Source organism: Galeopterus variegatus, unplaced genomic scaffold (genome assembly GCF_000696425.1).
Source record: "Galeopterus variegatus unplaced genomic scaffold, G_variegatus-3.0.2 Scaffold2769, whole genome shotgun sequence".
Classification (NCBI taxonomy): Eukaryota; Metazoa; Chordata; class Mammalia; order Dermoptera; family Cynocephalidae; genus Galeopterus; species Galeopterus variegatus.
The window spans coordinates 103,621-125,300 of record NW_007728880.1 but is presented as its reverse complement, the minus strand read 5'-3'; the positions used below and the strand labels follow the sequence as shown (position 1 = coordinate 125,300).

The 21,680-nt window shown below is 34.1% G+C and overlaps 1 protein-coding gene across 1 annotated transcript in view; it reads left to right on the top strand.

The window, feature by feature from the left end:
- The window catches only part of PLS1 (plastin 1), a 115,754-nt gene extending 96,617 nt beyond the window's left edge, over positions 1 to 19,137 (top strand). Inside the window, exons 11-16 of the mRNA XM_008582933.1 lie at positions 1,490 to 1,568; positions 4,790 to 4,904; positions 10,355 to 10,488; positions 10,936 to 11,059; positions 16,978 to 17,102; positions 17,349 to 19,137. Coding sequence (XP_008581155.1) covers positions 1,490 to 1,568; positions 4,790 to 4,904; positions 10,355 to 10,488; positions 10,936 to 11,059; positions 16,978 to 17,102; positions 17,349 to 17,484 — 713 coding nt within the window. The 3' untranslated portion in view covers positions 17,485 to 19,137. The remainder of the gene's footprint in view (positions 1 to 1,489; positions 1,569 to 4,789; positions 4,905 to 10,354; positions 10,489 to 10,935; positions 11,060 to 16,977; positions 17,103 to 17,348) is intronic.
- Positions 19,138 to 21,680: the final 2,543 nt, after the last annotated feature.

Genomic DNA, 21,680 nt, shown 5'->3' with positions numbered 1-21,680 from the left:
GGGATCCGAACCCTCGGGCGGGAGCGCTGCCGCGCTTCCCAAGCGGTGCACTATCCAGTGCGCCACCGGACCGGCCCTGGATATTATTTTAATTAAAAATTAAACCAGGGCTGGCTGGTTAGCTCAGTTGGTTAGAGTGTGGTGTTATGACACCAAGATCAAGGGTTTGGATCCCCATAACAGCCAGCCACCAAAAAAAAAAAAAAAAAAAAAAAAATTTAAACCATTGTGACGCTATCAATCTTTGTAATTTTAAGACATAGCTTGGATTTTCCCAGCAGGAAATAATGTAAAAATTCTCTGATTACTAGAAAAAAATTTAATATATACAGCATTATAACAAATAGTTATACAGAAACAACTGAAAGGTAAATGGAAATCACATGGATTAAGCTATTGATCACAGTATGTTTATATTTATGTCACACTGGGGATAGTTCAGATATTTAATTTGTACATGTTTAATATCTCCTATGAACAAGACAGGCATGGTTGCTAGGAATATTTAGTTTAACTTTGTTCTTTTGTAAAAAGTTTCTCATATAGAAGTGGTCATGGCAGATACAACAGAGTAATCAGTTACCTTTTATCCAGACCAGAGGGAAACTTTAAGCAAGAAATTATATGGCTATATAATCTAACAGAGCAAGAATTAAAGCAGAACCTGGGAAAGCCATTAGGTGATAGCATTGAAAACCACATGAAAATACAGTGGGCACTGTATTTTCTGAACAGTTAGCACAAATAACAGAATCCTTTAGATTTTACAAGGTTTTGGTTCCTGTTCTGGGTGTGCAGATTTATACTATATGTGGCACTTAGTCTGAAGATGACTGTAGGAATGGGTATATAGCAATGGGTCCACTGAAGCTCAGATTATAGGTTTATATGTCAAATTGTGTTACGAGTTTCACATGGGCCAAAGTCTAGAGGGTGCCCTAAACTTGCCTATAAAATAATTATATCTCCTCATTGCCTGTTTTTATATTACCTGTAGTCACCTCTCTCCTTTATTGTTTGGTGTAATTAAAGTATAGGTCTGTGTGCCCAGAAACTTTCCTGTGTAAAACCACAATATATACAAATTTAGAAACAGCATTGGGAAAGGTAGAGCTTTTCTATTTCTGCTTAATATGCTAATGTTATCCTGACTGCTAAAATATTTTGTTTTATTAATATGAAGCCAATCCTTTTTGCATCTAATCATCTTACATTTTTGGACAGAGAAACCCATGGCTGAGTAGTAGTTCACAGACATCAAATAAGGGAATGTAGATGGACAGAATTTAGAGGAAATGAAGCTTCCTAGACTAAGCAGGAAAAACAGACTTGGGCAATAAGAGACTTTTTCCCCACCACTTAAGAAACTATAGTATCTAAAGAACCATGGCAGAGTATGTATGGCTAGTTTGTATCTGCCACAGTGGTTACAAAATAATTCCTGATTCCTTAGTATTGAATCATCAGCATAAACTTGTGTCTACTCTAGGAGAGAGCAAAGAGGAGAGGACGTTTCGGAACTGGATGAATTCCTTGGGGGTCAACCCATACATTAATCATTTGTACAGGTAAATATTTTATTGTGTTTCCTTTTTATTTCTTTCCCTGGGGGATGGCTGGCTGGCAAGGGGATCCAAACCCTTGACCTTGGTGTTATCAGCACCAGTGTTTCAACTTTATTGTCAGAGTCCAACTTTTCATCTTTCAATCTATAGGTATGTTTACTTGAGATCATTTTCTCAAATCACAAGAATTTTAGCCAACATTTAGAGTTTCAGAATGCTGAAGATTGGCAGTATAGTAGATTTTAAAATAAAAGTATCATTTGAAAATATAAGAATATGATAATAGTTATAATTTTTGATATAATTCAGTAAATATAATCTTTATTTTATAGTTATTCATCATGAAAATAAAAATTATTTCAACTTTACCATTATTAGAATAACAGTAATATTTGATAAATTGTTCTTATCATTTTATCAATATTTTTCTGTTATAATTTATATTTTAAAATTTATTTTTTCCAAAACCCTCAATTATTCCACTTTTGTATATATTTTTTCTAATTTGTAGAAATAACTTGTTTTGAGTAATTATTATAATTTGTATCATCCATTCTTGTTTAAAAGTGAAAACATATTATTCGCCTTGACAGGAGTAAGAAAATATCTTACTAAATCATTTCCTGTGCTGTGTGGTAGTGTTAACAACGTGTCTGTCTAGGTGTGGATGGAAGGAAAACTTTCTTCTCTCTCTATTATAGAATCTACCAGCATGCTTTGAAAAAATGCAAAATAACTCAACTCCAGCTAGTTGTATTTTTTTAGGAAAAAGTTCTAGCTAACTAAATCTATTAACAATTTACATACCAAGGAAACTCCTTAAAGAAGATTAAATTATTATTCAAATATGAACTGAAGGTTAATGTCCCAACAGACCAAGTTTACTGCCTAACAGGATTTATAATGCAATAATTTCAGCTCCTTGGTGTACATTCAAAATATTCTTTAAAATCTAAAACCAGTATTGCCTTATTATGGTAACTGGCTTTGATGTGATAGACCAATCCATATTTGAAAAACTCTTGTAGTGTGTAAATTCTTGCTAGATGAGAAGAGATATATGTCAATTAGACTGGACGTCCCATTACAGTAGCAAGGCAGTTAAAACTCAAATATTAGAGGTGAGGAGGGACTAGATCTTTATGGACTGATTTTAAAGAATGTGTATAATATATAATTGAGAGAAAAGAATAACAAGTCTAGTATCCCATTTTATTTAAAAATTGACTGTTTACGTATTTGTATATAAATTTTTAAGGAAAATCTGGAGAGGTACATACCAAACAACATACAATCTGGGTAGTAGCAATGGAGATTTATTTTTTTGTTTTTATTTTTATTTACTTATTTTTTAACATTTATTTGTACTTATTTGTGGGGTAGAGTATGCAATACATGCATATACTGCACAATGATTTGCTTAGGGTAGATAGCATAGTTTTGTATCCAGCAGAGATTTATTTTTAATTTTAGTAACTTAAATATGGTTTTATTAGGAGATTAAGATTTGTTGAGACTCATGGTAACTGTTTCATAAATGTCAAGGATACTAGAGTTCTCTGTGGCTGACAGCGGAGAAGAGAACTGACCAAGTTTTTTAGTTAAAGATATCCTGATTTAGTTATATAAATCTTGAAATGTAGCACAGGGCTTCTAGGCATATGTGATTGTTTCTTGAGAAAGGGACTGTTACTTTAAGAAAATTTTCAAAAGTAACGTAAGCTTAACGAGAACCATCAGATGTAGAAAAACAATAGCTAGATGTCTAGTTGGCATGAGAACCATGAGTCCATGAATTTGTGACTGGCTCATATTCCTAAACCCACCCCTAAGCATTTTTAGCTCTCCACTTACAGTATATCCAGCCCATACCAGAGTAACTAGAATAATTTATATTGATTTTTAACTGAAAATTCTCATCTCTAAGCAAGTTATTGAATATATTTCAAGAACTATTAGTCTTAGAGTTTTTCTATGACCACTTGGCTCTAGAACTCATCTTAAAGTCTCTGCAAAGCCTTTCAACTCTCTGGGCCTCAGTTTTCCTATTTGCAAGACACAAATAATAATACTATACAACACAGCAATAAGAATGAATTCGTTTAAAGTAAAAAAGTAAAATTTGTGAAATAGATGAGATTCCAGAGAGAATCACTTTAGTGATTTTTTTTTTAAATTAGAAAATGCTCCATGTGCTTACAGATAACCTAGTCACATCTTAATTACCTTCATATTAGACTCCATCACTCAACACAGGGTCCAGTCCCCTTCACTGCAACATGATGTGTGCTCAGAGAATGCAAAGTAACTTTTATATGAATCTTAGCAAAACATAACTCAGTGGATAAGCTGTTAGAGGAGAAAGCCACATAATACATCAAAGAGCTAGCAATTTAAAAAAATCAATTGCCTTAGCATACAGAATTGAAAACAGACTCTACAGATGTAATTTAAGCTTCTCAGGAGAACATATTTTTCTGAATCCAAAGTATTCTTACTTTGAGAACTCCTACTTGCTTATAAATTCCTTCCTCTTACTGAACACGAACAGCTGCCTACTGAGTAGCTCTTATGAGCTATAATTTTTTTAAGAAATTAAAAAAAAATTATAATACATAAGTAATACCTGAATTTATTCTCACCATACTAATTTCGGGAAATATGTAAGTATGCAGAACATGATAATTCCTCCCTTACCCCTCTCATAGTCCCTTTCTCCTACCCAGAGATAATTGCGATTAACAGTTCTTAGCACATACAGGTATATAAATACATTTGAGACTAATTTTTTTTTAAATAATAAATGAGATCAAACTGAATGAAGTGTTCTTCCACTTGATTTTTTAAAACTAAATTTGTCTTGTACAGCTTTTCATATCAGTACATACAGATCAACATTACTATGTCTGCTGGTGGCCTAGGAGTTCTTATTATGGATAGTTTACTAACAGCCCCCTACTGCCAGGCATTTAAGTTGTCTCCAAATTTATAAATATTGTGGCAGTGAACGTCCTTATAAATATATGTTTGCAAACATTTATGAAAAAATTTTAGACAGATTCTTAGATTGAAGTTCTGGGTCAAATGATATGTCCTGTCATTCTTTAAGCATTAAATGACCCTGTTGTGTTTTTAAAGACATAGGTCCATCTCCAGTGTACTTAATAAAATTAGGTAGTACCAACATTTACTCCTCCTTCATCTGCTCTTCCTTCCTGTTTTAGTGACCTTGCAGATGCTATAGTGATCTTTCAGCTATACGAAATGATCCGAGTGCCAGTCAACTGGAGCCACGTCAACAAACCTCCTTATCCTGCTCTTGGCGGGAACATGAAGAAGGTGAATGAAATAATGACCGTGGACATATTGTTCTGATATAAAGTGTGTGTGTGATCTGTTTCCACAGTTCTGATTCAAACCAAAATATAAGTTTAATAGCCTTTTTACACGTTTGCTTTAATAAGTATTTGTCCCCAGACACTTTATGTAACTGCTTTCGTCTTTAGCAAGTTGCTGTACTTAATGTTCTTTGAGAAGCACCATAAATGCACTCTTATTTTATAATTGCCACAACTTACTGAATTTTTAGTGGTTATTCATTAATTTATTTAACAGATATTTATAGATTACCTACTACCTGTATAGTACTATGCAGGATATAAAAAAGTACATGGCGTGGAGTTGATCCTCAGGAAGCCCTATAGAAATTAGGGAGATATGTGTGCAAACAACTACAATACAGTACAGTGTAAGCAAAAATGAACATTATGAGTTCTAAGGAAGAAAAGGCCACAGATTGCGCTTAAAGGCTTCCTGTAGGAGGTGGTATTTGAGTTAGACCTTGAGAAATGGATAGAGTTTTGTCAGGAGACTGGAGAAGGGCCTAAAGTTAAGAAAAGGGATAGTGGTGGGAAAGTATAAGACGTGTTTCTGGGAATTGAGTACAGTACTTTTGCTATAGCGGAAAATTTTGATTGTTAAGCAGCAAGTGTGAACACTAAAAGTTTGGATGGAGCCAGATATTGAGAACTTGGATGCCAGATTAAGGAGCTTGGGTTTTAAACAAATACAAGCAATGGGAAGTCATTAAATGTTTTTGAGGAGGGCAGTGACTTGATTAAGCTGGTGGGAGAAAATCTGGTAGATAACTATAAAGAGACATGTTTATCTCCCAGTATTCTTCCTTAAACAGGGGTCTGTTGTATCCTTGATGTTTATCCCTGTTTATTCTCTTGAATTGCCACTTTGATATTCAATTTTGCTTTTGCTTTTCCTTTTTACACTCTATTTCAGGCTCATTTACCTTTTAAAATAAAAGCATATAGGATTTTAAAGTTTTATACTTTCACTTAACTTTATCCTTTCATTTAAAATGATGTGAATAATTTAACTATACTAAGCAAATTAAAAGACTCAATTTGCTGTAATTTGTCTATACGGCTATTATGAAATTGACCTGTATTCTCATTATTTTAAAACTGTCTTTAGTTGAATATGGAAATATAACCATATTCCTGGATAGAAACACTAAATATTATAAATATATTAATTTTCCCCAAATTAACTTCCAGGTGGAAAATAATTCCAGTTAGAATAGTAAAAACTCTCTTTGCATGCATGGGGACTGGGGAATAATTATGTGTGTGTTGGGGATGGGACTTACAAAGAGTTTCTAAAGTTTCATTGGAAGAAGAAACAGGCCTGAATAGTCAAGAACTTTTTCCAAGGATGTTGAGGGAGTTGTTAGAAAAAATACAAAAATTTATGGGTACAGTAATTGAAATAGCTTTAATACGGACATAAATGGAATGGAATAACATAGTCCAGAAACTTATTCTAAAGTATAAGAACTTAATATATGACAAAGTGGTTGCTAAATTCCGTAGGGAAAGGAAGGATCATCCAAAAAATGATGCCAGAAAAACTGGTTAACTGGTTAGGAAAAAAGTGATCTTTACCATACCTCATCCACCAAAGTAAATACCAATTGGATTAAAGGTATAAAGAGTTAAAATGTTAAATGTAATAAAATTTTGAATAATTTTTTCTTCAAAAAGAAAAGAATTTTTATGCAAAAAAGAATTTTTTAATGCAAAAACAAATATCACCAAAAGAAAACAAACTAAATTTGAAAACATATTTGCAACAAATATGACAAATGGTTATCCTTAATATATAAATAGCTCATACAAATCAATTACTGAAACTCAGTTGCTATTACTGAAATAGGAATATCAAAATGAGAGAGCAACAAAAGTGAACAATTCACAGAGCAAGAAATAATGATGGATAATACACACAGGAAAAGCTTTTCACCCACAATAAAGAAACCTAACTTAAAACAATTGAACTTTATACAGTGTTAGTGAAAGTGTTCATTTGTATAATCTTTCTAGAATTAGTTTGGTAATACATTTAATAATCTTCAGGAAATCCTTTGACCTAATAATCTATCCTAATGAAAATCAGAAAGTCAGACAAGAAGTTGTATGCCAAAATGCTAATCATAGCAATGTTTATAGAGTGAAAAAGAAAACCTAGTTGTTCAATAAAGGGTTAATAAATTGATACACTCATAAGATGAAGTAAAATGTACCAATAAAAATAATGTCTTAGTGTTTTAGTAATAGTGACATGGAAATGAGCAAGATACAGTATTGCATATGTACATGATACGAATCTAATTTGTTTAAAACACACACAGAGACATGCATTCAAAATGGACTTCTAATTTCCCTCCACATCTCTAGAATGAACATGTATTTAGTGACTTTGTAATATTCATATTTTTCAGCATTTCTAGTGGTTGGACTGTCTACATTTTTAATTTCATTTGATTTGTCTAAACAGTAATTCCTTTCATGGGAGTAGAATTCAGAAAATTTTGTTGACTAATTTTACATGAGTTTTTCCCTTCAAAATTTCAGGTGCAAAATGTAACAGGAAAACAGAAATTGAACTATTCATTACACCTGAAATTATTAATGTTTAAATCCAAAATGTCACAAATGAATCATATGCAGAGTGCTTCCTTTCAACATTCTGTACTGTCAGCTTCAAACAAAACAAAACAAAACCTCGGGCCGGCCTGTGGCTCACTTGGGAGAGTGTGGTGCTGATAACACCAAGGCCACGGGTTCGGATCCCATGTAGGGATGGCCGGTTAGCTCACTTGGGAGAGCATGGTGCTGACAACACCAAGTCAAGGGTTAAGATCCCCTTACCGGTTTTATTTTTAAAGAGATTCTTTAAAAATAAAAAAATAAAAAATAAAAACAAAACAAAACCTCAAAAAACAAATACTAGTTGTTTATAGAATGAAACGTAAAGCCTGAAATAAATTGAAGATGTTTAAAAAATGATCTAAGCTTTACTTTTGTTCAAAGCATTTAAAGTGCTTGGCAATCATTTCTTCCATTAATTCTGTGAGACCGGGCCCTTCTTTCTTCCTTTCTTTATGTTCATTCTTACCTTTCATAGATTCTTCATCTTTTAGACTCACTACTTTAGGTATTTCCAAGGCTCAGTTCTTCTGTGTTTATATCCTCAGGGAGCAGATCCATTTTTAGGGTTTTAAATACTACCATAAATATGGCGTTCCTCTAAGAACTTAATTTCTTTCTTTCTCTAGTTTGGTACCTCTCCAGATCTTAGAACTGTTCTGCCAAATTTGGAAGTAAATGTTGCCAAAAAATAGAACACATCCTTTCCCTTATATTAGCACTTGTTTCCAGTTTCCCTCTGATTGCTAGTCATATCAACATCTTAGGCTTCTATACTAGCAACCTGAGCTCCTTTCTCACCATCCTCTCCCTTAGAAATTTTGGTCAAACTAAATATAAAGCAAATGGCTCTTAATTGAAACACATTTTACACATAAGCGATTATTGCAGTTGGCTAGAAAATTCTCCCATTGAAATGGGTGTCTGTGTAAAATACGCTGGTTTTTCTCTCTCCTGTTCATACTCTAACATAATTAGAGTGTTGATGTTATTTTCCATAAATTAGGAAATCTGTTTTTTTCAGTTCTATACATTTCTGTAGCATATTTCTATACATTTCTATTAAACAGGCTAAACTTCTAATATTATTACTAGGAAAAAGAAAAAAAATTTGGAATATTATGTTTGCATTTTTAAAAAATGAATATGTATCAAAGATTTTATTGAATTTATGAAGTGAACCAGGCAGATGTTACAGCAGGTTCAAAGGATCTTCTTGCATTTTTTATTTGTAATAAACTGAACTTTGGGAATTAGGAGGTTTCTTTTTAAGGAATAATATCCATTTATTTGTATAAATTCTGTTATTGTGTGATCTATTTTTTACCTTTCCTGGAAATATTTTCTTACTCTTTGAAAAAAAAGTGTATCTCAGGTGAATTAATTTTTCCCCCCCAGCTGCTGGCTGGTAACAGGGATTGAACTCTGGACCTTGGTGTTATCAACACCATGCTGTAACCAACTGAGCTGACTGGCTAGCCCAAATTGTTTTGTAATGGGGCCTTAACTAACTTGGAAAAGAAAATTAAGAGAAACCAGTTATACTGTTACAAAAAGTACTTAGTGAGCACTTGTTTCCTATTGGTGATTTTCTAAGGTTATGAGAGTTTACAATTTCACTGGAAAAAAGACTCAGATATATATATAATATACAAGTCCTGATATAAGAAGTATAGCTCTAGATGATGGGGAATAGAGGCCAAAATAGACAAAAAATTTTACTAGTGAAAGAACTTAACTGGACTTATACAGCTGGAAAGTAGGCAGGTGGGTAAATAATTTACTTGGTGTTTATGCATCAGATTCTTACTGTAGGCAGGCACTGAGCTGGGTCCTGGGCTGGGGTGGGGGAGAGTATGATATAGATTTGTACATGTAAAAGTTTTTGTCTTTTAAAAGGAGCTTACACTATGGTTGGCCAAAGAAACCCACCCAAAAACCAAAATAAAAAAACACATAAAAGCCTTCATATAAGTAGAAGATGGTGTATAAACATTACATAATAAGCATTATTAGGAGTTCAAATGTGGGATCCTTATCAGCTGGTATAGTTAAGGTTAAGCCTTTGTTGAAGAAAGTGGGCCAAAAGCTGAATTTCAGAGGTTGAGTAAGATGTAGATAAAGAATATGAGTGATGAAGTTAAGATTCTTAATGAAACAACTACTTTCTTCCATGTTCCTTAATTTTAAATCTAGAGAAAATATTTATTTTTTATAATAATGGAGTATAGGAAACCTAGAGTTTTTTTTTTTTTTAACTGACTGGTAACGGGATCGCAACCCTCGGTGTCGCGCCCGTACCGGGGACTGGCAACGGGATCACAACCCTCGGTGTTGCGCCCGCACCGCGCTCAGCCAGTGAGCGGGAACCGGTCTCCACATGGGATCCGAACCCATGGCGGGAGCGCTGCCGCGCTCCCAAGCGGCGCACTCTACAGTGTGCCACCGGGCTGGCCTGGAAACCTAGGGTTTTTGTCACAGATTTGCCACTAATAAGTTGTGTAATCTTGGATAGTCAAGACTTTTAAGGTTGGAGGGGATCTTAAAACTTTTCAGCTAGTTGTTCCTCTATCTAGGTTAACCTCTCAGTGCTTTAATATCTTCAGCTATAAAATGAGAATAATTATTTCCTTGCTTTCACTGGATTACTATTATGAAATGAAATTTGGTCATATAAATTTAAGGTATCATCATAATTATTTTTCAGATGACTGAACTAGGCTCGCATATACAAGAGATAAGTTTTTTAAAATCTGTTTTTATACCCAAACTTTTACTTATTTATAGATTGAAAACTGTAACTATGCAGTGGAACTTGGGAAGAATAAGGCCAAATTCTCTTTGGTTGGCATTGGTGGGCAGGACCTAAATGAAGGGAATTCAACACTTACTCTGGCGTTGGTATGGCAGCTGATGAGAAGGTGAATGACATATTTATAGCAATACTGTCAGTTTCCTTCAAGTTGTTTGAACTAAACTTTTAGCTATTTTTGAAGAATAATGAACACAGTGAAATATATAATGTAAAATATATTTATTTTAAAGGATTTACTGTTGGTTATTTTTGGTAAATTATATTTCATTTAAAAATGGGTCTGTCTCTAGAAACATAATCACTTTTATTAATGCCTCTTAAAAATGGACTTGTAAGGAGTTGTTTTATAGTTTAAAAATACCATATAGTAGTTTTTATTTCTGATTAGTGAGCTTTATAACTTTGTAATGCAACCAAGTGCAAGTGTCAGACTAAAATTAGAAATATTTATTAGAACTTAACTATTTCTTAAATATTTACCTAAATACTGATATGTTATATGAAAGCAAATTTCACCCCTTTCAGTCTCAAACATATATCTTTTCTGTTGCAGGTATACATTGAATGTGTTATCAGATCTTGGAGAGGGCGAAAAAGTAAATGATGAAATTATTATTAAATGGGTCAATCAGACTCTTAAAAGTGCAAACAAAAAAACTTCTATTTCCAGCTTTAAGGTAATCAAGACTATTTAAAATTTTTTTGTAAGTTTAGGAAGGAATTTTTATTTGGAATTATATTGGTTAGTTTCAGAAATACATTAATGTTATATCTCAGAAACACATTTACTAATTATTTGGCATGTGTAAACTAGAAATATTCAGTTTGAAATCTTTTATTTTTGATCAGTTGTCCTTTTGAGTATAAAGCAGGTTAATATTATCAGTCTCTGGTAATCTAATCTTAAAAAAGAAATAGAATAGACCCAAAAAATCCAGTTGTCAAATGAAAAATAACAGTAAAAAGCCATTGATTATATAGGACATATACTGTTTTGTGCTCCCTAGCAGCAGTCTCAGAATTGTATTGACACCATTTCCAAGGCATAACAGAGCCAGCCAAACCGATTCAAGTGGGAATTGAGAAAACTGGTAGGAAAAAATATCTTGTCATATGGCTTCATAATGGCACTTAACGCCCACTTCTGAGCATTTGTGGATGATTCATAAACCACTCAGTGTGATCTGCACATACATACCCACTAATTTTCATGCATTTCCATTGTGTTTTGCTTTTGCATGCAAGCTACAAATAAGCATGTCTGCTTGTACACATTTGTTTAGTGAGCCTTGTGTTTGTGATTTTATTATATGTGAAAAACCAGCAATCAATTTGTATTTTTTTAGTGAAATAATGTACAAACAAATGAAACACTAAGCTATCCTAAAAGATTTCTACCCATCTTTATTCCTCTCTTTGCCTTTGCTCTATATAATTAACAGCATTGTAGAGCAGAGGAAACATCAGAAATTGATAAATTCGATCTTCTCATCTTCACCAAAAACTGGGGCCCAAAGTGGGTTAAACAGCACAGCTGGACGTTGGCAGAGATACTGTCTGGGTCCTAGTTCAAGTGCTTTTTTTTTTCTATCTTGGAAGAAACTAATGACACCAAGTTTTTGTTGTTGCTTATTTTTTTAAAAAGTAATTTTCAGTTCATTATTTGTCTCTATATATTTTAGACATAAAACATAACTTAAAAATGTAAAACAGAAATGAGGGTGTATTATACAATTCTGTAATTGGCAGTTACTCTTTAAAATTGTTATACTGAAATTATATGTATTTACACATTAATTTATTAAAAAAAATACGATGAGAAAATATTTAGGAACAAATTAATATTTATTTAGCTCTTACTAGTAAGTAACTTTTCTAGGTAAAGAAAAAGATACAAAGTATAAGACATTAATTTGGCCCTCAGAGCGTTCACCATTTATTTGAAAGACAAAACTTGCATAACTGAAAAGGTAACAGTACCACAGAGTAAATGATAAAATCCAAGTAAGTAATACAACTAATATTATCATTACTAGTTGAATTAGTGAATAGTGAATGGAGAAAGTCGGATTTGATTTGAACATCATAGATGGAAGTGGGATTTGAATTGGTGGAGAAAAAGAGGGAGATAGATAATGAGCTAGAAGGGTCCATCTTGAATAAAGGCAAGTCTGAGAAGGTTAAGAGAAATAGTTTTTGACCAGAGGATGGTTCCTAAGGGATGTAGTGCAAGATACAGACTAGGTCAAAATTGTGGAAGAATTTGGTCTAAATAAGGACTACTGAGTAAAGGAAGAAATGTAAGAAAGGCCATTGTTTTAGGAAGACTGATCTGAAGGTGGTGAGCAGGATGGGTTGGAGAGAGAATGGTATAAATGCAAGGATAGTGCATAAGAATTCAAGGCAGTACTCAAGATTTGAAGTGATAAGGGTATGTATGGGGTTGGGGTTGGGCACCAGAATTGGTAGGAATGGATAGCTGTGAGCTACTGCAAAAGAACAGCTAAGATTTTGTTTCTTGATTTAGGAGAGCAGAGGAGAGAGGAGAGTTGAAACTCTTAATGTTTTGGGCCTGGGTAATTGGAAAACAGATGTAACAATAACAGAAATGGGGATGTCATGAGGTGTAGCTGCTTTCTAGAAAACTGATGAATTCAGTTTTAAGCTTGTTGAATCTGAGGTAATTTTCAGGAAATGGGGAGTTGGATGAAAGGAGCCATTAGAACTGGTAATACAGTGTTGGTGACCAGTTGAATAAAATAGGTAGCCGAAAAGTGGGAGTATACAAACGTTTTAAGGGAGAGCACTCACAGAACAGCAGACCTGAGAGTATGGTTTTACTTAGAACTGATGAGGCAGAAACATATTGCAAAAGTGCTTGGCATTTATGGGTACTTGATAATAAAATCTTTAAAGAGAATGCAAACGGTTAAGAAATGTGGCAGTGAATGGATAAAAAAAAAAAAAAAAAATTGGGGTGGGGGAGGTGTTTTCTGACCATAGAAAGAATTATGTTTGAAGGCCATAATAAGTGATACTAGTAAGAACATTCTAGTCATAATCAAAGCAGTGCTACAACTATACAAATTAAAACTAGACAAATAGAAAAGACAAATTTACCCATTTTACTTCCAAAGTAATTTTCCCTCAGCAAGATAATAGGGAGGTGATATACCAGCAAATAACAGTAATCATAATTACCATCTTTTCTGTCCTGTGTGTCACTGTGCTAAGTATTTTACACGTTATTGATTCTTTTAATTCTCAAAATAACTGAGCAAAAAGGTGAGCTCTAGAGAAGTTAAATAACTTGCCTACCATCATACAACTTTTAAGCAGAACACCTGGGCTTCACATCAAAGTCCATCTGAGGTTGAAAGCAAGTTTTGGAGTTATACGGCCTTGAGTTTGATTCTTAGCTCAGCCACTTAGCTGTGTGACATTTTGTTCATTAATTTTGTAAATGTTCAAAGTGTACCCTGTGTCAGGTGCCTTGCTAGTCCCTGTTCAGGGAAGGAAGCAAATGAGAAAAGAGCAATCAGAATATGGGGTGCCAGCAGTACTTTATCAGTCAGCTAAGGGGGGAGTGTGGGAGCACAGGAGAAGGCATCTGTTTTACAGAAACCTTAGCAGTTTACACTAACAGCTGGGATACATCAATTGATGAATAAAACAGAACTTATTTCTGGCTCATCATTTAGTATCTGTATGACCCTGGGCAAGTTATTAATTTCTCTATGCTTTAGTTTCCCCGTATCTAAAATGGGGATATTAATAATACCTATTTTCTAGGGTTGTTGTCAGACTAAATAAGTTAACAAATGCAAAGAGCATAACAGTACACTATTGGCACTGCCCATATATAATGGCATCATATGTGGAAGGGTTCCTGTTGAGCCTTTTAGGGAACTCTGGTGACCATATCACTGCTTTCCACTTTCATTTTAAAAAATGACAGGAAGAACAATGGGATGGAATGTTCTAATAGTAGTATGTATCAAATCAAGAGAAAGAGATGATACAATTCACTATCTTAAAAATCAAGCTAAGGTCCAGTCTAATACTCTTTGTAAGATTCTAGAAATTCTTGTTGCTTAAGTAATTTTTTTATGATTAAGGATTGAAATGTATTTACATACTAAACTAAGGGTTTTCACTATAACCCCTGCCCCTTTGCAAATGTAAAATATCTTTCACTGATAATGTATAAATCAGAGGAGTTGGAAGATAGGCCTATTTTCTTGGCAACAAGAAGATAAGGGATTTGATATAATCTTTACAAACAAAACTTTTCATTCAACTCAGTCATAAGGAAATAGGTAGAAAAACCCTTGTTTCTTAAAATCTAAATGAAGAAATATTTAAAATACCACTAATATGCAGATAAGTAATCAAAATATAGCTCAATGAAACAATTCACTTGTCTCTTTTTGAATCATTGTAGAAATATATGAAAAGCCCACAGAAATTTAAAATTTATTCTAGAATGACATAAAGTATAATGATGTACTTTAGAGTCATCTGGAAAGCTTATTAAAAATGTAGATTCCCAGCTTTATTAATTTCAAAGTAAGACTAAGCTTGCACTTCTAGGAAGCACCCCAGGTGATTTTCATGTAGGTGGTCTGCAGACTGTACATTGAGAAAACACAGGTATGAGGATTTTTCAGAAATAGGTAAGAGGCTAAAAACCCAGATCCAGATTACCATCATCAGATAGACCTAAGGGCCCTAACTCTTTTTACCCTCTATCTCTGTCCCCTCTAAAGATCTGTATCATAAAATGAACATTCCTGATCATGAAGAATGTTTTTCTAAAATTAATAAATGAAGTGGCTCATAGATTCATGGTCCAAAAAAGCAGCCTGTTACTCTTCTTCACGTGGCTTCAAATTATTTAATCAGACATTTATTAACCCACACTTGGCTAGGAACTGTACTAGACGGTTTCACCTATATTAATATTTCTGAGAATCCTGTGACATTCCCATTTTGGAGATTAGGAAAGGTTGCTTTTAGCTTCAAGTAACAGAAACCCAATTTAAAGTGATTAAAACCAAAAGGAAAGGTACTGACTATAACCACCAAAATCCCGAGGTAGGGTACTCTTCAGGATTGTTTGAGGCAATACCATTTAATGTGCCAACTTCACCCTAAAGCTGGTTCTCCTCTTGGTCATAGGATAACTGCTGTTGTGGCACAGGTTTCATTCTCTCATTCAGAGGGGGGAGCTGCTGGCTTTACGGATTAATTAAATTAGGCTCAAATTAAATTGCTGTGGTAATAGGATTACTCTTTTTAGCTTAGACCAGTGTTTTTCAACCTTTTTTCATTATTATCCCAAGAAGTCTTTTAAAACTTTTTCCCTATAATCTTTCCTCTCCCATGAAATTTTAATGCAGAAATATACTGTGTATCTGTTTATGCACTTTATGCTTTACACATAGAAAAAATAAGTTTGTCACCCTGCCCCAATTGAGAATGCATGGCCTGAATTAATTCAGGTTCACTCCTGGAGTTATGGATGGGGTAGGCTTTCCTTGAAGCACATGTCCATGTGAGGGAGGTATGGAGACAGAGCAAAAATATGGGTTCTGTGAGGATGGAGAAACTTGTAAGGAGTGAGTAGATTCTGGGTAAGCAGCAGTTGCCATTATTTGAGCTGAGAGAACAAATAATTTGTTCAAGTACTAGTAAGTGGTAAAATTAGTTCAGATGAGGATTTCTGACTTCAACTACAGTGCTCCATCCACTAGAATGTAGTTGTCTGTTTTCAGTTCACCCTGGAGATAATTTCAAAATGAAGAGAATCTTGGGCGGCAGGGTCACACTGTCATGGGTTCAAATACTGGTTCTGTACTTACTGGTTGTGTAAACAAGTCATTTGAGCTTTCTGGACATTATATTTTTCATCTTTAAGAGGGATTATAGGGCTGGCCCGGTGATCCCATATAGAGACCAGTCCGCTCACTGGCTGAGCGCAGTGCGGGCGCGACACTGAGGGTTGCGATCCCGTTACTGGTCACGAAAAAAGACAAAAAAGGAAAAAAATAAATAAATAAAAGAGGGATTATAATTCCTTTATTACCAGGATGTTAGGACTTAAAAAAGAGGATTAAATAAACTAAAACATGTAAAGCAACAAGAACAATGCCTTTGCAAATGATAGTTACTTTTCACTATTTCATTTTTCTCTCTGAAAAATAGTAAGTGAAAGCTTAGGAATGTATGGTCTAAGAAACATAATATTACTAGAACTGGTAAAATTATTAATTTAAAATTCATCTCCCATTCCCTTTCAAAAGTGGCGTATTTTTTACAGAATGGCTACTATAGTTAGCATACTTAGGAACTTTCATGTCCACAAGCCTTATTCAGGTATGGTGACAAATCTCTACACTACAACTTGTATAAAGATTGAAGGAAAAGCATATTTTAAATGGTTTCTTATGTGTGCTGGTTGCAGAAAAGCTGAATGTTAAGTACAAAGCAAATTTATAAATTGCTTTCAGTTATATGACTATGACCAGCAGAGTCTACAGTTATGAAAATTAAAGGTAATATGTATATGAATGTTCATCTATTTATTTTCTAGGATAAATCTATTAGCACTAGTTTACCTGTTCTAGATTTGATAGATGCTATTGCACCAAATGCCATTCGTCAAGAAATGATCAAGAGAGAAAACTTGTCTGATGAGGACAAGATGAACAATGCTAAGTAAGTTTTTATGGTTTATATTAGAAATAGCGGCCCTTTAATTCTCTAAAAATCATTACAGGAAAGATTACCATGTCCTTAAAAATAACATTTTAAGTACAATTTGTATGGGGAATGTGATTTAAGACTCACAAACTTAACCTTTTTGCAAAGTTAATCTTATCAAAATTCATTCTTTTATTAAAATATATTAAGTGAAAACACAGTAGATAACAAATACCAAGATATTTTTCTTGTCTTTTCAAGATATGCCATTTCAGTTGCTCGAAAGATTGGTGCCCGGATATATGCGTTACCTGATGACCTCGTAGAAGTGAAACCAAAGATGGTTATGACGGTGTTTGCATGCTTAATGGGAAAAGGACTGAACAGAATAAAATAATGAAACAGTTAATATGATTTTCTGCCACATTAACACGTTGAATGTCTCATAGTTTACAGAATTCTGAAATGTAGTGGGTATAAAACCAGAGGTTATTTGAATGCTCAAAATACTTATATACTCATTAGTGAATTCAGTATCCTGTTCATACTAGTTAGAATTTGTCAACAAAGCTTTTTGGATAACACAATTAATTTATCAATCAATATTGATAATAGGAATATGTTCATTGTCAAGCTGATTATTTCATGATTAAATTGTTTCCTGAAAGTCTTATTAAAACAAGACTAATTCATTCTTTGATCAATACAAAATTTTTGCAGGTTCTGCTGTGAAATGTGTTTTGATTGTTTTGTTATTTAATTTTGATCACAAATGTATTCAAAATCATAATGCAAGTTAATCCTTTTATTTTCTTCCTCCAACTACATAAAGTGGTCTAAAACTTTAATTTTTCTGTAAATTTCTATATTGTCTAAAATTTTAAAGTGATAAGTATTGCTCATTAACATTAAGCTTTTTTTTATATATGAAAACTAATTCTCAAATAAACCTCAAAGTTTACACTTGTATAAGTAGCAGGAGCTTTTTAACTCAAAACTTAATTTTAACTGCTTTGACACTTTACGTATTCTACTTTGGTAACATAGTTTTAACTATGACATGAAGTATATATATGTTGATGGGATGTTATTAGGGAAATGTGTATAGTAATATATTTTGCACCTGAATTTCCCAGGTTTTCTGAAATGGTATGTACAATTGGTCAGTCAGCCAACCATTAAGTATTTATTTTGCCCCCACAATGTATGTAATGCTTTTCCGTTTGTGGATAGCTCATACACGAAGATCTCTTTTACAAATATTCATTTTGAATGTGCATACATTTTTCAACTGATTTCTTCCTAATACTTTACGTAAACATTGACTAGAACATCCCAAGATATGTTGACACTATCCTGTTAGCTTCATATTACACTTGCTAGTTTAGGTCTCTACTGAATCCTTATATATTTATAATAAGCCCATTGACTATTTTTAGTGGCAAGTAACATAGAGCTAATATTCAAAAGAGTATTTTCACTTTTTTTTTTCACAGCCTCCTACAAATTGGCAATGTTTGGTTAATGCTTGTGTTACTTGGGAATAGGTAAAGCTTGAAACCTATTGTTTTCTTAATTTTTAGCAGTAGACTAATTTTTCTGCTAACAATTGAATCCAGAAATCTATTTCCTCCATATTCCACTGTTAGTGCCAGTAAGCAATAATGCTGTGCAACAAAAATGCTGTCACTTTATCTCTGTATATGAGTAGTCTAAATCCCCCTTCTACCATTGATTAAAACATCCTTGTTGGTAAGAGTGAGACTGCCCATGTGTTTAGAATAGAATTTTTTTTTAATGAAATGATCAACAGGTGGAATTCTGAAATATATTCTTCTACAAAAGAGATTTCTTTCCCTTTTATATTTTGAAGATTGTTCTCTTGTATGAAGATTGATATGTTCTTGCTCTTTTATGAGATTATTTAAATCATGTTTCCCCCTTTGATTTTTTTCACCATTATATTTACTAAGTTATCTGACACGAAATTTGGCACTTTAGTGTGTTCTTTTTCTCACAAAGTATGTTTAATAAAAATCCTGTGTATGGACAAGTGTGTCAGTATCTATTTCATTTAAAGAATGTACAGCTTTGAAAATTAGTCTAGCATAAGCTTATTTTTCAGAAAAGAGAATAATTCTTAAATGAATTAGTAAGACATAATTGTATTAGATCATTTCTTTGGGGGTGAAGGTAGTTCTTTTGTTCTTTATTATGAACAATTTTATTAAAGACCATCTGCATGATTACTACAAACTTAGTTTGTGTTGAAATAATTCGAGTGAATTAATCATTAACATAACTTTATTGTCTATTACGATCCAGGTACTGCTCTAGACACTGGGGATTCAGCTGAGAAAAATATAGACAAAATCTTCTGATCTCATGTATCTTATACTTTAGCAGAGAAAGACAATAAATAGAAAATTTAGATAGTGATAATGCAGAAGACATAAGACAGGGCAATGTGTTAGAGACTGACATGGGAAGTGGGGTGGAGATTATTTTAATTTGAGTGGTAGGGAAGGTCTCTCTCTAAAGATGCGATGAGTATTCACCAGAGAGAATAAATGCAAAGTCCCTGAGGCAGGAAAAGTCTTGCAGGCATTATAGAAAATAAACAGGCAAATGTGGCCTGAAAGATGTGAGGAGAGGTAGAGTCTGGAGATGTAGATAGGGTCTATCCTACTTGTATGACTGAATCTAAATCTGGGTTTTTTTTCTTCCCTTACCGGACTTGTGACTGCTCTACTCTTTTGTACGTGTGGTTTGGATGAGTTGCTTTGAGTGATGCTGCTTCTGAATCTTGTATGCCACTGTTCATCATAACTCTACCACTGGTTTTCATATCATTGGTCTCCATATCACATATGCAGAATTAACTGATATACAGGTGATGTTAAAATACCCCAATTTATGCTAAAGAGTGTACCAGAGAGGCAAGAGAGAATATTCTGCATACAAGATGATCCAAGAAGACTTCAGAAGAAGAGGGTGCAGTTGCAACAGTGGCTTTGAAGTAGAAGCATTCTAATACTTTGGATCCAAATACTTTGGAATGCCGCCTAGGATTATCTACTAAAGTAGGTTGGAATTTCCCTGAATCTTATAAATTAATCCAGCCCCTGTGAGAGTCCTCTGGATAAAAAAAATCATCAAAGCCCAGAAACTTGAAAAAGCTTCATATTAAAGTGATTCCCTATCTATATCTACATATCTATATATGTATCTATATATATAGCTATAGTTCAGAACTATCTGAATTTTTACCCTCAAACACTGGAACTTTTGGGCCGGTCAGGGTTAAAGTTGTTATGCTATTGACCAAAATTTTTGCTGAACTACAAAGAGTGTGTAAACACATACGCATAAACAAATACAAATATGTACCACTGTGTTTGCTGGCCACCAATTTACAATGAGCAGTTCTGACATTCCACCAAATACAGACTTGGAACTATATTAAACATTACAGAATTGGAGAGATTTATGATCTAGAGACAAGATAGAAAAATCCTAAAATGATTCAATCGATTATCGACTACTTCGAAGTAAACATGAAAATATTTGAAAGGGTGGGCAATGTTAGTGTCTGCTAAGGCTTCTTAGAGAAGATCTAAAGAGGACTTGGGATGATTAAGTCATATTTAGGAAAATTGGGCGTAAAAGTGTTGGCAGGACACAGATGGTACAAATCAATCTGAACGTGATGGGAAGTATTCCCCTGAAATAAGATACTCAAGTAAATTTATGTATTGCCTTAAAAACCTAAAACCTTAAAGGCTTAAAATTTAGATTTTTCTATCGTTGATTGTAGGATGCAATAGGAATTAGTCAAGAGGTCATTTCGTACCCCCCCCCCCAATCTTTTAAGGGTGGAAGACAATATTCTATAATGGTTAATCTGCTTTAAAGTATGACTAGGGCCGAGCCTGTGGTGCACTCGGGAGACCTATATAGGGATGGCCGGTGCGATGCGCTCACTGGCTGAGCGCGGTGCGGCCGTTTACAAAAAGGACAAAAAAAAAAAAAAAAAAAAAAAAAGTTTGACTAAAAAGTTATTCAACTTGAGCTTCAGTCAGCTGTTGCCTAAGTAACATCCAGTTTTTAAAGTCCGATTTGTAAGTGTGACTATAAACGACTGGAAGGACTCTGATGGAAGTGCAGGTCCTAAAATGTGCTTATCCAGTGGTTACAAGTCAGTACCTTTGAATAACATCAGGAACGTGTGCCAACTTCTGGTCACAAACGAGCTGTTACAAAACAGAGCATTTAGAAACGAGGGGAGCTAGTCCAATAGAAGTGCACACAAATCCTCAAACCCGGCGGCGCTTTAGGCAGAGCGCACCGAACAGGAAATACTTAGACAATTCCACGAGGGGTTCGACTACATCTTAAGTCGTCAGGGGCTCAATTAGCAGCCCGCTGTGTGAGACGTCGGGGAAATTACCTCAAAGCGGCAACCTGGGTGTGGAAGAGCACTGGGGCCCGTCTCTCCACTTTCTCCTCAGCCACGCACAACCTCCGAGCGCCTGCCGGCTCCAGAGGGGCAGAGGGCTGCGCGTCCCTCGTCGTATAACTTCGTATAATGTA